General features: G+C 44.1%; 1 protein-coding gene across 1 annotated transcript in view; it reads left to right on the top strand.

The window, feature by feature from the left end:
* dact3a (dishevelled-binding antagonist of beta-catenin 3a) overlaps positions 1-14,657 on the top strand; it is a 20,342-nt gene extending 5,685 nt beyond the window's left edge. Inside the window, exons 2-4 of the mRNA XM_056467004.1 lie at positions 6,255-6,381; positions 6,960-7,064; positions 11,425-14,657. Coding sequence (XP_056322979.1) covers positions 6,255-6,381; positions 6,960-7,064; positions 11,425-12,602 — 1,410 coding nt within the window. The 3' untranslated portion in view covers positions 12,603-14,657. The remainder of the gene's footprint in view (positions 1-6,254; positions 6,382-6,959; positions 7,065-11,424) is intronic.
* Positions 14,658-15,429: the final 772 nt, after the last annotated feature.

Genomic DNA, 15,429 nt, shown 5'->3' with positions numbered 1-15,429 from the left:
TTTAGCGGTGTTAATCCCTTGACTTTTCCAAACCGCGGTAAACCTTGAAACCGGTTATCGTCCCATGCCTATAATAGACACCTAATAGACAACTCTGCTAAACTTGGGCTGTCAGGAAACATCTAATAGACGTCTAAGAATAGCCCAAAACTTGACTAGTGGTCAAATAGGCAGACTAGACAGACTTTATATGTGTAGTCATTCATTCCTTTTTATTTGATGACTAGGCTAGTTTTGGCCTATTCTTAGACGTCTATTAGATGTTACCTGACAGCCCAAATTTAGCCTTGTTTTAGACAACTGTCTACGTTTAGATGTCTATTAGACATCTTTTAAAAACAAAAAATGCTTGCTAGAGTGTGTGTGTGTCAGTTTGAGCTGTGAATATCACACAGACGATGTTCTCCAGCTCTCTGAATCTGACCCTTTCAGGCTTTGACCCTAATCGTGGTGTTTTGGTGACTGTCGCTTTAAATGCAAATGAGATTGTGCTCTCTTCAGAAGAGGGCGGAGCTACAAATGCATACGCATAAGCTAGCGACAGATGTAAAACAGCAGTGTGTGTGTTGTCAGGTGTGCGTGTGTGCTTCAGTGTGAGTGTGTGCTTCATGCTTTTGTCAGTCTATGTCGCTCCTGTTCATCTAAACCTCCACATCTAGAATCCTCTTAGTCTATGCTGACATTATCTTCAGCAGCTCAAACACTCTAATGGCTAATGGACAGACGGCTGCTTCTCACTCAGGGTTGCTGTTTATGCTAATGAGATGGTGAGATGAGCACTAGTGGGCGGTGCTTTCCCCCTCTGATGACACGTACAAAGGGAGAATGTCAATCAAAGTTTTTCATTCATCAAGTCTGACTATAATAAACACAATGAATTCATGTTTAACATTAGAGGCTGCTGGAGATATTCACACACTGCTGACACACACACTACTAGGTTTAAACCCCCCAAAACAGTCATTTTTGCATGATAGAGCCCCTTTAATACCAAATCAAGAGGACAGATGTGTTATTTCCAGCGTTGATTTAATCATTGGTTGATCTACAGTTCAGATTGTAATGTGAAACGGGATTTATTGTGGAGTGTTGCTGCAGTTTGTGACCCGAATGACCTGATGGTGTTTGATGAGGGTCTGCAGAAACACACACACACACACACACTTGTGTTTGCACAGCACAAACAGCCGTCACACACACAGATGAAATGAGGCCAGCATGTGAAGTGTTTCCGGCTGTTGTCTTGTGTCAGATTGCTGTCAGCACTGATCCAGGAATAAACAGTGTGTGTGTGCGTGTGTGTGTGTGTGTGTGGTCCACTACATAACACTATACAACAAATGGGGGCATTTCTTTGGTCTTGCATAGAAATTTGTTTTGCGTGTGTGTGTGTGTGTGTGTGAATGTGTGTTTTTTTGTGTGCTTTGCGTTTGTTTGTATGATTGATGTGCTTTTGTGTATATGAATATGTGTGTGTGTGTTGTGCGAGTATGTGTGTGTGTGTGTATGTGTAAATATGTTTGTGAATGTGTATTTTTTTGCGTGCTTTGCGTTTGTTTGTATGATTGGTGTGCTTTTGTGTATATGAATGTGTGTGTGTGTGTGTGTGTGTGTGTGTGTGTGTGTGTGTTGTGCGAGTATATATGTATGTATGTGTAAATATGTTTGTGAATGTGTGTGCGTGCGTGTGTATTTTGAGTTTGTGTGTGCAGTTTTTTTTGCATTTGTTTTCTCTGTGTGTGTGTGTGTGTGTGTGTGTGTGTGTGTTCATATGTTGTCCCTTTGTGTGTATTTTGTGCATGTGTTTGTGTGTAAATGTATGTGCTGTATATTGTGTGTTGTTTTTGTGTGTGTGTTTGTATGTGAATGGGTGTGTGTGTATTTTGCGTTCATATGTGTGGTTGTGTGGTTGTATTTTGAGTGTGTGTGTGTGTTTTGTGCATTTGTTTGTGTGTATTTTGTGCATGTGTTTGTGTGTGTAAACGTGTGTACTGTATTTTTTGTGTGTGTGTGTGTGTGTGTGTCTGGCTTGTATGTTGTGCCTTTGGATGTGTTTTGTACGTGTTTGTGTCTTTATCTGTGTGTTGTGCATGTTTGTTTGTAGTGCATAGGTTTGTTCTTGTGTGTGTGTGTGTGTGTGTGTGTGTGTGTGTGTGTGTGTATATATATATATATATATATATATATATGTTATGTGCATGTTAGTGTGAGTGTGTGTTCATATGCATGTGTTCACACAGTATGTGTGTGTGATTGTGTGTATGATTGTATGTATGTGTGCTCATACAGTATGTGTGCTGCTGGTCCTCTCAGCGCTGCCCTCTGATTGGCTGGATCTGCAGTAATTAACAGTCTGTGCTGTGCAATAATAATTGCAGTCTTCAGAAGAGCGGAGTGTGTTAATAATGGAGGAGAAGAAAAGGTTAGATTGCAGAGGAGCTTCTCTAACACTAAAGTGTGTGTGTGTGTGTGCGTGTGCGCGTGTGTGTGCGTGTGTGTATGTGTGTGTGTGTGTGTTCTGTTCAACCATGAACACTAAGGACTCCACAGCAAGTCAAGTCACCATTAACTCTGCAGTGAGGATCATTTACAAGCAGATTCATAATAATAAATGATCAATGATCATAAATAATCAATAAAAGAACAGAACATCCTCAAAGATGAGACTAATATGAAGTGGTCTGTAAAGCAGGTCTAACAACGAACTACCAATGAACATGTGCGCTTTATGAACAACACATTCAGTTCTCATTTGTAGAGCGCTTTCCACTGTAATGATCAGCTTCACTGAGCTCACGTTGCAAAAATCAGAAAGCTAATGTCTTGTGTATTGGGTGGAGAGTATGTAAACGTAGTAAACCTGCGTAATATATTTCAAAAATAGGAATACATGTTGTAAGAAATGTTTGTTTGCTAGTGCATAATCTGAAATGCATGTGTAAAAATCTGCCTTCCGATGTTCATTAGTCAAGTCTGAGGTGCAGTAAGTTTGACACCCAGTGGTTGAACTAGGTATTGCATTCCTGCTTTAAAGGGCACCTATGGTAAAAAATCTACTTTTCCAGCTGTTTGGACAGACATATGTGCATGTATGGTGTATAGAGCGTCATATTGGGGTGATATAAACACACCCAGTGCTTTTTTTTTCAATTTGACAACATAAAAACGGTGGACCAATTGGAGCGGTTTTCAAACCGACCGCAACTTTACGTAGGAGAGCGGTCCCCCCCCCCGCCCACCAATATTGATTGACAGGCGCGTCATCATATCCTCAGTTTGTTGATTCACGTCCGCCATTTTCAGCGTGAGTCGAAGCGATATCACTAAAGAAACACACTAGCTCTATTTTTAGATGCAAGGCTCATTGGGCTCAACACAAGATCAATATTCTCCACATTATCGCTCTAATCAGAATTATTGGTTGTATCTTTAGGTAGGTTTGCAAACATGTGTACTTATCATTGAGTCTACCTTATACTTCAGCCATTTGCATTCCTCGCGATCCCAGAAGCTCCCTGTGATCTTAACTAGCATGCGTTTTAGAATTCTAAACATCGGTTTCTATCAGGGTACACTCAAGTCGACGGCTGGGCGCCGCGGACCGCTGCAGAAACCTATGTTTAGAATTTAAAAATGCGTGGCGCGACGATTCGGGACACTTCATGCTTCTGCCGCGCTACAGAGAGTGTCTGGTGTGCCGTGTCGCGGCTTCGAGCGGCGCATCCGGTGCCTCAGTCAAAGTTAATTCAGTGTACGAATGAATGCTGTACGACTGAATGCTGTACCTCACACTCCAGCTCGTTCTCGCAGTCTGCCTGTCAGACTCTGTTGCAAACGCAGAGCGGGTGAGCTCATGGCCCCGCCCCCTTGTTACATTGGCGGGAAGCCGAAACTAATCCACATGTGAAGCAACACACCCATAAATCAGCGAACTGTGGACACGCCCCCAACATGACACTTTTTAACACATTATAATAAAAAAATCTGAATTGTGTTTTAAACCGAACCTAAACTGGCACACTCAGAGCAACCACAATATTAATATTACATCATAAAAAAGAGGTAAATTATGTGCCCTTTAAAGCACACGCAAGCGCAGGTTGCCAGATTGACGACACTAGCAGAAGTGTTCCTAACTGTCGAGCCCAAAGGCTGATTTGAATCGTGTTGTAAATAAAACCAGCGTTACGTGATATAAGGAATATTCTCCATATTAATGAGTTTTAGTCCTAACCAACATCTGAAATTTATATATTAGAAATGGCTTCAATTTCAGCTGAACAACAGAAAACTGATAATGATCAGCTGAGGTACAGCTCATGTGCGTTATTCAGTGTTAAATGCTAATAATGTGAGTTTGACATCACGTTTATTGTCATATACCGAAAGCAGCAGCAGATAGTTCAGCTCAGACCTGGAGGAATAAAATAAACCATGTGAGACTGAACTTCAGAACTGTGCAAACCAACACATATCAGTGATTCAGCATCTACATTTAATCATGTTAAAGAGGTTTAACATGCATTCATTAGATTATAAACCTGACCATTGTGCTGGAGTGCAGTGAGTGCACTATTCTGTGCTTCTGAATGGCTGTATTTACATGTCTGTCGTGTTTTGTCTGCTGCAAACAGCCAAACTGCTCATCACTGTGCATCTCGTCATGTAGTGTGTTGTTAAGACACAGGATTACAATATAACCTGCTCACCTAACGTTTATGTTCGTAATATTGATATTGTTTGCTAATTAATAACCTCATGTGGAACTCTGAATCTGCGTCTCATTTTAAAGTCTGCTACTGTCCACCAGAGGTCGCATTTCAGTCACGGACGCATGCTTTGAGAGCCTTCCTGACTGAATGAATGAAATATGCTGTTTTTGCACCATCTGGCAACCCGGGGGGCTGAAATATAATTGGCTAAACTGGCATTGGGTGGGTTAAAGGGACCAAAATAAAGGCAGCCGTTCCGGCACGTAATGCACATGTTGAATATCTGACTTCAGCATTTTGTTTCAGATAAACAAGAATGTTCACTGAGCATGTTTCTGAATATCTACACACATATGATGCTGTTTTTATGCTTTAGAAGAGTCAAACACTTACACACAGCACATTTTAGAAATTGAAAAAAATTTCGAAGGCGTATAATATTCATTTTTATTAAATTACCTTTGTTATTCATTCATTCAGGCGTTCATTTTCCCTCAGCTCAGTCCCGTATTTATCAGAAGTCGCCACAGTGGAAGGAACCGCCGTTTATAATTCAAATGAACACAGTTGAAACTCTGATTGTTTTGGCATATGTTAAGCTCCATAATTGCATGAACTGATGTTGACCAATAAAAGGTTGAGCTGAAAAGACAACAGTGAGATCAATCAGGTTTGAGTGTGTCCAGTGTCCTCTGTGTCTGACTCATCGGCTGTGCCTCAATCTGCCACTCAAGTGCACTACTGAGGGAGTCAACTGTAGTACACTGATTCAGTCACACCCTGGAAATCGCTAGAATGCAAAGTCAAACCGGCTGTGTGTGTGTGTTTGTGTGTGTGTGTGTGTGTGTGTGTGTGTGTGCGGTCAGTATGAATAATTGATAGCGAAATGCTTTGGTCAGATTGATTGGATCTGGCCGTCTCCATGGCGATGAGTGTGCGCTTCATCAGGTTAAGCTGACAGCCTTCAGTGCTTGATCTGATTTGGAGACCCAGGAACCATTAGCCAACCCTCACACTTACAGACACACACAAACACATACACACAGAGAATGAGACGCACACACTTATACACAGAGAGCGAGAGACACACACACAGACACACACAATTACACAGAGAGAGAGAGATACACACTTATACGCTTATACATTACACACGCACACACGGTTATACAGACAGAGAGAGAGACACACACAAACACACACACACAAAATTACACAGAGAGAGAGAGACACACTTATACGCTTACACATTACGCACACAGACACACGCACACACGGTTATACAGACAGAGAGAGACACACACACAAACACACACATTAAAGAGACACAGACACACACCTATACACAGAGAGAGAGACACACACTTATACACTTATGCATTACGCACACAGACACACGCACACACGGTTATACAGACAGAGAGAGAAACACACACATTAAAGAGACACACACACACCTATACACAGTCGCCTCACAGCACTGCTAGCAGAAAACAGTGCAACATGTTAAACGCATGAGTGTGTGTGTGTGTGCGTGTTCAGGAGAGCTGCTGGAGTCTGATGAAGCTGCTGCAGAATCAGGTTGGAGAGCTGAAGGTGGACACGGAGAACAGCAGCGCAGCAGCAGTGGAGAACTGCACTGAAGATGGAGAGCGAACAGTTGGCGCAGGTACACCACAGAACACACCACTATACTGACATCACACACACAACACCACCATACTGGAGAATTCACCCCCATTCATGGATTATCTCACGGTGCATCATGGGATAGCGTAGCAATTCAGAATCTCGCCGGAAGTAGTCGGTCATCCAGGTACTTCTCGCATACTGTTGAATTCTATTGCTACTCAGCTCGCGTACTGTTTTAGTGTACTATGGGCAGGGGCGGGGGTAGTGGAGGTGGGGGGGGGGGGAGTTAGGACGATTCTAAGGGCCCATACATTTAGGGGGCCCCCACACACATAATAAAGGGCCTGCGAAATCCACCCCCCCCCACCCCAACGCTCTGCACTTTCATCTGTAATACTCCACCTACCCCCCCTCCCAACTTTGATCCGCAATACCCCGACCAGTGGTGGCCAGCGGCGCCCCTGAGTATGGGTCAAGCCAAGGTCTCCCTCAAAAAACACGATCAATATATTTATATTTCCATACATTCATATATTCATTGCCTTCCTCTTTAATGTGTGTGTCTTTGGGTGTGTGTGTGTGTGTCCATCTATATGTGTGCGTGTTTTGTCTCAGGTTTCTCTGAGGCTCCTGAGGGCCCGTCTGACTCCTCCGTTCAAGGTGAAATCTCCTCGAGGGCCGTTTGCCCCGTCCGGCTCACCGAGAGACCCAAATCTGCTGGTGAGCGACTCTCTCACACACACACACACACACAATATAACACAATATATATATCTCGTAGGCCTCCGTCGGTCATTTTTTGACCATGGATGACGTATCCTAATTCTTATCTTGAGGCATGACTGATTGTCTGAGACGGCGTCGTTGGTGGCTGAAGAGGCCAGTTCGGAGAGGCAGTACGAAGTCGCAACGATAGGTGGCTCCCTAGCTGTCGCTTGTCCTCCGACGCACACATCATGTTCTATACACACAGATATTGGTGTTGTTGGTTTATGAGGAATACAGTATGTGTAATGTATTTATACTGTAGAAACCGCTTAGTACTTGTCCCTTCCTCTAAACCCAGCCCGTATCAAACCTGTGGCTGAATCTGAATGCCAAAAGACCTCATTAATTCTGCATGTTAAGTGTTTTGAGTTACAAGGACATCAGGAACGTTCTCAAAAACCACACTAGTAGAGTACAGCTAGGTCATACCCTGTCATTATACACACATATACATATACATATGTATGATGCTAGAGGCCGTGGTCTTTAGCCTCCTTGTTAGAGCAACCGACTCCCATGCGGAAGATCGCCGGTTCGATTCCAGCTCAGAGCGGGTTGGGTGGTGTAGGACTGGTGGGGTTGCATATATATCTTTGTGCCTATGTGAATATTTTTTGGCAGTGAAAAGGTTAAAGCAGAGACTTATTGACCCCCCCCCCCCCCCCCCCCCAGCTTCAGTGTGAATACACACGTCTGTGATACTGAACAGAAGAAAGACCCACTGTGTTAAGAGCACACACACACACAAACATTCACACAGATACACATTCACCCGCACAAGTGCACAAACTCGCGCTGACACATGCACACGCACACACACACACAAACTCAAAAACAGACACACACTTCGACAGATACACATTCAGTCGCACATGCCAACACACACACACACATATTCTCTCTCACAAACACACCGGCACAGACACTCACAAACATACACACACACACACTCTTCCACAAATACACATTCTATCGCACATGCGCACACACATACTCTTACAAACACACACACACGCTTCCACAAATACACATTCTATCGCACATGCGCACACACATACTCTTACAAACACACACACACGCTTCCACAAATACACATTCAATTGCACATGCGCACACACTACTCTTACAAACACACGCGCGCACACACACACACACACACATACACACACACACACACACACACACGCTTCCACAAATACACATTCAATCGCACATGCACACATACATACTTACTCTTGCAAGCACACACACACACACACACACACACACACACACACACACACACACACACACACACACATCCACAAATACACATTCAATTGCACATGCGCACACACTACTCTTACAAACTCACACACACACACACACACACACACACACGCTTCCACAAATACACATTCAATCGCACATGCGCACATACATACTTACTCTTACAAACACACACACACACACACACATCCACAAATACACATTCAATTGCACATGCGCACACACTACTCTTACAAACTCACACACACACACACACACACGCTTCCACAAATACACATTCAATCGCACATGCACACATACATACTTACTCTTTCAAGCACACACACACACACACACACACACACACATGCACAAATACACATTCAATTGCACATGCGCACACACTACTCTTACAAACTCACACACACACACACGCTTCCACAAATACACATTCAATCGCACATGCACACATACATATTTACTCTTACAAACACACACACACACACACACACACACATCCACAAATACACATTCAATTGCACATGCGCACACACTACTCTTACAAACTCACACACACACACACACACACACACACACACACACACACTTCCACAAATACACATTCAATCACACATGCGCACACACATACTTACTCTTACAAGCACACACACACACACACACACACACACACACACACACACACACACTTCCACAAATACACATTCAATTGCACATGCGCACACACTACTCTTATAAACACACACACACACTCTCACACACACACACACACACACACACTTCCACAAATACACATTCAATCGCACATGCGCACATACATACTTACTCTTACAAACACACACACACACACACACACACACACACACACACGCGCTTCCACAAATACACATTCAATCGCACATGCGCACACACATACTTACTCTTACAAACACACACACACACACGCACACACGCTTCCACAAATACACATTCAATCGCACATGCGCACACACATACTTACTCTTACAAACACACACACACACACACACACACACACGCTTCCACAAATACACATTCAATCGCACATGCGCACACACATACTTACTCTTACAAACGCACACACACACACACACACACACTTCCACAAATACACATTCAATCGCACATGCGCACACACACACACACGCACACACATTCAATCGCACATGCGCACACACATACTTACTCTTACACACACACACACACTTCCACAAATACACATTCAATTGCACATGCACACACACACACACACACACACACACACACACGTAAAGTACAATCAGTCTGGCATATGTAAAGGTGGTGTTGTTTTGCACACGTGTGTTCACAGTTCACACACACACCACTGCACTGAACACAGGCACACACTCCTCACGCTTCTGAATCATCTCTCCGCTGAAGAATAATGACCTGAAAATGTCAACAGCGATCACACGCTTGTGTTTAGGTGTGTGCTAAACAGTTGAAACCTCATTACTGGCCTCAGATTCAGATCTTTAATTAAATATTTGATTTCTGAATGATTTTAACCTCATTCATTTATTATAATTTCAATCCTTTTCCTCATTTAACTTCAGTAAATCATCCTCATTTCTTTTGCTTTTAATCTAAACTTTATATTTTTGAAGATGCAACCCATTGCTGGGAAACACCCATACACACTCATTCACACACTCATACACTACGAACAATTTAGCCTTCCCAATTCACCTGTACCGCATGTCTTTGCTATTATAAGTGGGGGGTTTTTCATGTAATTCTCTGGTTGGCACTTGTAAAAAAAACGCCACCATAAGCCATTAGGCTATTAGGCCTACCCATCATTTTAATTATTTATTTACTTTTTTTCAGGTTACATTTTTAGGGTCATGAGCTTACAAGTCAAAATAAAATTGAGATGCTGACTTTATTTTAGCCGTTAAAATAGGCCTACAGTATGTTTTCTGGTGTTTAATTTTGCATGAGCAAGTAGCAGCGTAGCCTAAATTGCGTCTCTTGTTACTAGGCTAACATCAACCGTATCCTCAGAGGAGGAGATTAGTCTGTCGATACTGAAATGTGTATATTCCATACAGAGTGTGAAGCAGATTGGTTAGTTGTACTTGCATGAATCACGGTGCGTTCAGGGCATTCAGAAAAGTTCATATGTTTTTCAACTAGGAGTGCCTGGAAAATGCACGCACATCATGTGTGAAACACTTGCATACCATGTGCGCGTCGTGCAAGTCACGCACTTCCATTGGAAATGACAAACTTACACCCTAAGCTTTTTGGCATTCCTTCCAAGGCGCACTCTCAGCAGCCACATTTTAATAAAGCTTTTGACTTCATATCGAAACTTCACACCAAACTTTTTTTATCGTTATTGACAATAGTTCCGTCAATAAGTGATGTTTATAAACAAATTTCGGGAGGAGCACGCGCAGAAGTTTCAGTATCAAATACGTCATTGACAATTATTCTATTATCCAATCAGTTCTTGACCAAACCCCTATATATACCAAAGCTGTCTTACCTGCAGCATCTTACGACTTTAGCATCCCTCCACCACCCCGTCACCTCACCTCTTAAGCATTACAATCCCGGGGGGAGCGTTCTGGGGCCGGGCTAGATACTTCGCTCGAATCCCTATTCCTCTCTGTTTCCTGATAAGAGGAATAACTCGAGTTTGGGTGTCTTCCCCGAGCTCAGAGCCCTCTCCCGGACAGCACGCCAAATACGCTTTATTCTGAAACTATTGTAAGTATGAACTCGTGAAATACTGAATTTATCACCCAGCTCTAATTTCAGTGTTCATTCTTTAGATTATTGTCATGTTTCTGTTGACTAAATTAACACTGCTTTACTCATCCAGTGTGAAAGCCACTTACTTGGCAGTGCGGTGCAACCTAATTAATTTTTTGGCTTTTTCAATATGCCTTGTTCGGTTAATAATTTTCGGCATCAAATAATTAGGTGCATCCCTAGTGCTTTGTCAGATGTTGTGTCAGTATAGTTAATACTCCTCACTGTGGCTCTCTCTGTGCAGGTGATGTGTGTGTCGGGGGCACTCGCATCGCAGTTCCCCGCTCTCTCTCTGCACCGTATCCGCCACTAGAGGGCATCGCAGAGGGTATCTCTGAGGATGAGCCGTGGATCTGGCAACCCAGCGAGGACATCGATGAAAATCCCACCACAGACGACTACAGACAGGCACAGCACGTGGAAACCTACATCCTCGGACTGATTCAGCGGCGCTCTCCTCCTGCCAGACCCAATAAACCTCGCACAAGCCTCAGTCCCGAACCCAGAGCGGTGATCCGTCAGAGCAGCTTGAGTCGAAAAGAGCCGCCGTTTGTCCCAGAGAGACTCGCATGGGCTGAAGACGAGTGTGCAGGAGTCCGCTATCCCAGAATGCACACATCTCTGGATTTCCCTTGTGGAGCTCTGGATCTCAGTAGCAGTGAAGCAGAGTCTCCGCAACACTTCCACCAACACACACACACACTCTCTCCATCCTCTGATGAGCTGGTGAACGCACAGTATATCCCTGCACAGCCATGTAGAGCTCAAGCACGACCCACAACCTATAAATCCCCCAAATCCTCTTATTCGCCAGAGAGGAAACCAAGAGCCACACCTAAGAAGTGTCGGTTTACAGAGGACAAGAATGCACAGAAGAAACCCGGACGAAAAGCCTGTCGTGCACAGTCTGAGAACAGCCTGCTGGGTCAGCGAGGAGTTTCAGAACGCAGATATAATACAGTGGAGCGGGACGCAGTGCGGAGCATCCCGAAAGCCAGACGTAGCTCGGGCAGACGTTGGCGATCTACTCAGGAGCTCAGTCAGGATGAAGCAGAGATACCCAACGAACAGCCAATCAGACGCTCCCGTAGAGCTCGACCCGTCTGCGGATACACCCATCCCACAGCGCATCACCCCCAGCCTCCGCTCCGCGAGTACACTGCTCTCCCGGGAGAGTCCGAGTCCAGCCTGAGCGAGGCCGAGTCCCCCGGCTCCAGCTCTCTGTCCAGCGACTCTGATGGAAGTGGGGGATTAGTGTGGCCTCAGCAGCTCCACCCCCAGCCGGCTCCGACCACACAGTCACACCCACCCGGACACGACCTGCAGCCCAAAGCCTTCGTGAAGATCAAGGCCTCACATGCGCTCAAGAAGAAGATCCTGAGGTTCAGAAGCGGATCCCTCAAGGTCATGACCACCGTGTGAGAGACGCAAACACACACAAACTCTCACCTTCAGGTTCCTGAACAGAGTTTAGGTGGCGAACAGGACATACAGATTATATACGAAAAGGTTGTTTAGGGTCTACTTCAGTAGGTTTACATTCATTCTTTCATTTTAATTTGACTTGGTCCCTTATTTATTTGGGATTGTTTTACACAGCCAATTTAGTTCATCAATTCCCCTATAGCACATATGTTGGACTGTGGGGGACACTGGAGGAAACCCACGCCAACACAAGGAGAACATGTAAACACCACACAGACATGCCAACTGACCCCGTTGGGACTCGCACCAGTGACCTTCTTGCTGTGAGGCCACAGTGCTGACCACTGACCCACCATGCTGCCTCTGGTTTACATTCATCCAAAGTAAATAAAGTAAATCCGCTGCAGCATTAGCTCTGTTCTCACAGTGTCTGAGATGGTCTGTTATGTGGCCTTACTCATTCTGTTGTGATTGGTCAAATGCCCCTACTCTGCTCACCCTACAATGCTATAATTGATCAGATAGCTTTACTGTGATTTGATTGGTCAGATTGCTGTACTTTGCTCTGATTGTTCAGATGACCCTACCATGCTCTGATCGGATGGGTGACTCTACTCAGACCTACCATCCTCTAATTCAATGGCCTCAAACTCAATTCCTGGAGGGCCACAGCTCTACAGAGTTAAGCTCCTACCACCTCTATCTCACACCTGCTTAATAGTCTCTAGTAGTCTTGGAGACTTTGATTGGTTGAATCAGCTGTGTTTGATTAGGGTTGGAGCAAAACTGTGCAGAGCTCCCTCCAGGAATCGAGTTTGAGACCTAACTCCTTGAGACCTTGAAATGCTCTAATTGTTCAGGTGACTCTACTCTGCTTCTTTTCAAGTTGTGATTGGTCAGACGACCATACCTTGCTGACACTATCACCCTCTAATTGGTCAGGTGGCTCTACTGTGCTCTGATTGGTCAGGTGACCCTACTTGGCTCTGATTGGTCATAGGCACCCACTCTGCTCCTTCTCAAGTTGTGATTGGTCAGATGACACTACCTTGCAGGTCCTACCACCCTCTAATTGGTCAGGTAGCTCTACTGTGCTCTGATTGGTCAGGTGACCCTACTCAGCTCTGATTAGTCATATGCACCTTCTCTGCTTCTTCTCAAGTTGTGATGGGTCAGATGACCCTTCCTTGCTGACCCTACCACCCTTTAATTGGTCAGGTTGCTCTTCTGTGCTCTGATTAGTTAGGTGACCCTACTCAGCTCTGATTGGTCATATGCACCTACTCTGCTCCTTCTCAAGTTGTGATTGGTCAGATGACACAACCTTGCTGACGCTACCACCCTCTAATTGGTCAGGTGGCTCTACTGTGCTCTCATTGGTCAGGTGACCCTACTCAGCTCTGAATGGTCAAATGCACCTACTCTGCTTCTACTCAAGTTGTGATTGGTCAGATGAGCCTACTCCTCTCTGATTGGGCGGGTGATGCTACCGTGCTCTGATTGGCCCTACCTTGCTCTGATTGGTCAGATGGCTTTATAGTGGTTCATTGCTCTATAGGTCAACAATAACAGGTGTTACAAACCTGGAATTGTGCAGAAAGTACAGCTGGCGACTGCTGACTACTATCCTGAAAGCGTTTACCCCTAAGGAATACAAATTAGAGCAAAACTACATATTTTCATCTGATGATCAGGATTGGGTCGATGACATTTCCCTGTTGTGTGGATTTTGGTTCAATTGCAATCTGTCTTTCCTGATGAATATTCTGTGACGTGGTCAGTTCAAAGTCATTAATTCCTGACCTCTGAATGTTGCTTATCTGGGATAACACACAAAGATGGCCACACGGACTCATTTTCAGCTGTAAATTTGAACTGAAGATGGTACACAGCAAGGCTCATTCTGAGATGCTGATGCACAGGACTCTGTAAATGCAAAGACACACACTCATATGATAATACCACACATGTACATATCTGTAAATGTTTCCTATATTTATGAATGTAATCTGTAAATAAAGACCTGGGACCACGTCTGCAAACATCCACAAACACAGTCGTGTCTTTTCTTCTTTGAGCCTCAAGTGCTGGAATCTCTTTCTTCTGTTGAACACAAGCTCTTCACAAAGATCTGATGCTCTAGATCACTGTTAAAGTCACAAGTAGCATCGATAAAATCACAGGTAGTGTCACATCCAAAAAATAAAAATGTATTTGAAATATTCGCAATAAGATATATATTATGGATTTAAAAAAAACAAACAAACAATCTTGTGCTTATCTTCCTACCTCCCGTGCCTAAAATACCCCTCTAAATGTGCATTAAAATAGTTGGATTGAAACACAGCTGCTGGCCAGTCTTGAGTTTGAGGACAGTTTTTACTCTTGCAGGAGTGTGTGTGTGAAGCGTCAGTGTTTGTGGTGTGGATGATGGGCTTTTCAGACCCCTGTTCTTCAGCAGTGAACATGCGGCGTGTTCGCATAAACAGAGACGTGCAGTAATGAGATCCAGCTGTGGCATTAAGGGAACAGAGACTCACGCTCCACATATTCTCTGTTCTCCTCTGCTGCTCAGTTAAATCGCCTTTGTTGACATTAAACTACATTACTTCACATGAACTAACAATTAGGCAACACTCCTAAAGCATTTATTCATTTTAGCTTATGTTCATTTAGGCAATAGTGAATATATACCATCCAGTGTATATGTATATCTTTGTGTATACACTCACCGGCCACTTTATTAGGTACACCTTACTAGAACCGGGTCAGACCTCTTTTGCCTTCAGAACTGCCTTAATCCTTCATGGCAGAGATTCAACAA

Source organism: Danio aesculapii, chromosome 10 (assembly GCF_903798145.1).
Source record: "Danio aesculapii chromosome 10, fDanAes4.1, whole genome shotgun sequence".
Classification (NCBI taxonomy): domain Eukaryota; kingdom Metazoa; phylum Chordata; class Actinopteri; order Cypriniformes; family Danionidae; genus Danio; species Danio aesculapii.
The sequence above is the reverse complement of the archived record's forward strand: the minus strand, read 5'-3'. Positions and strand labels throughout refer to the sequence as shown.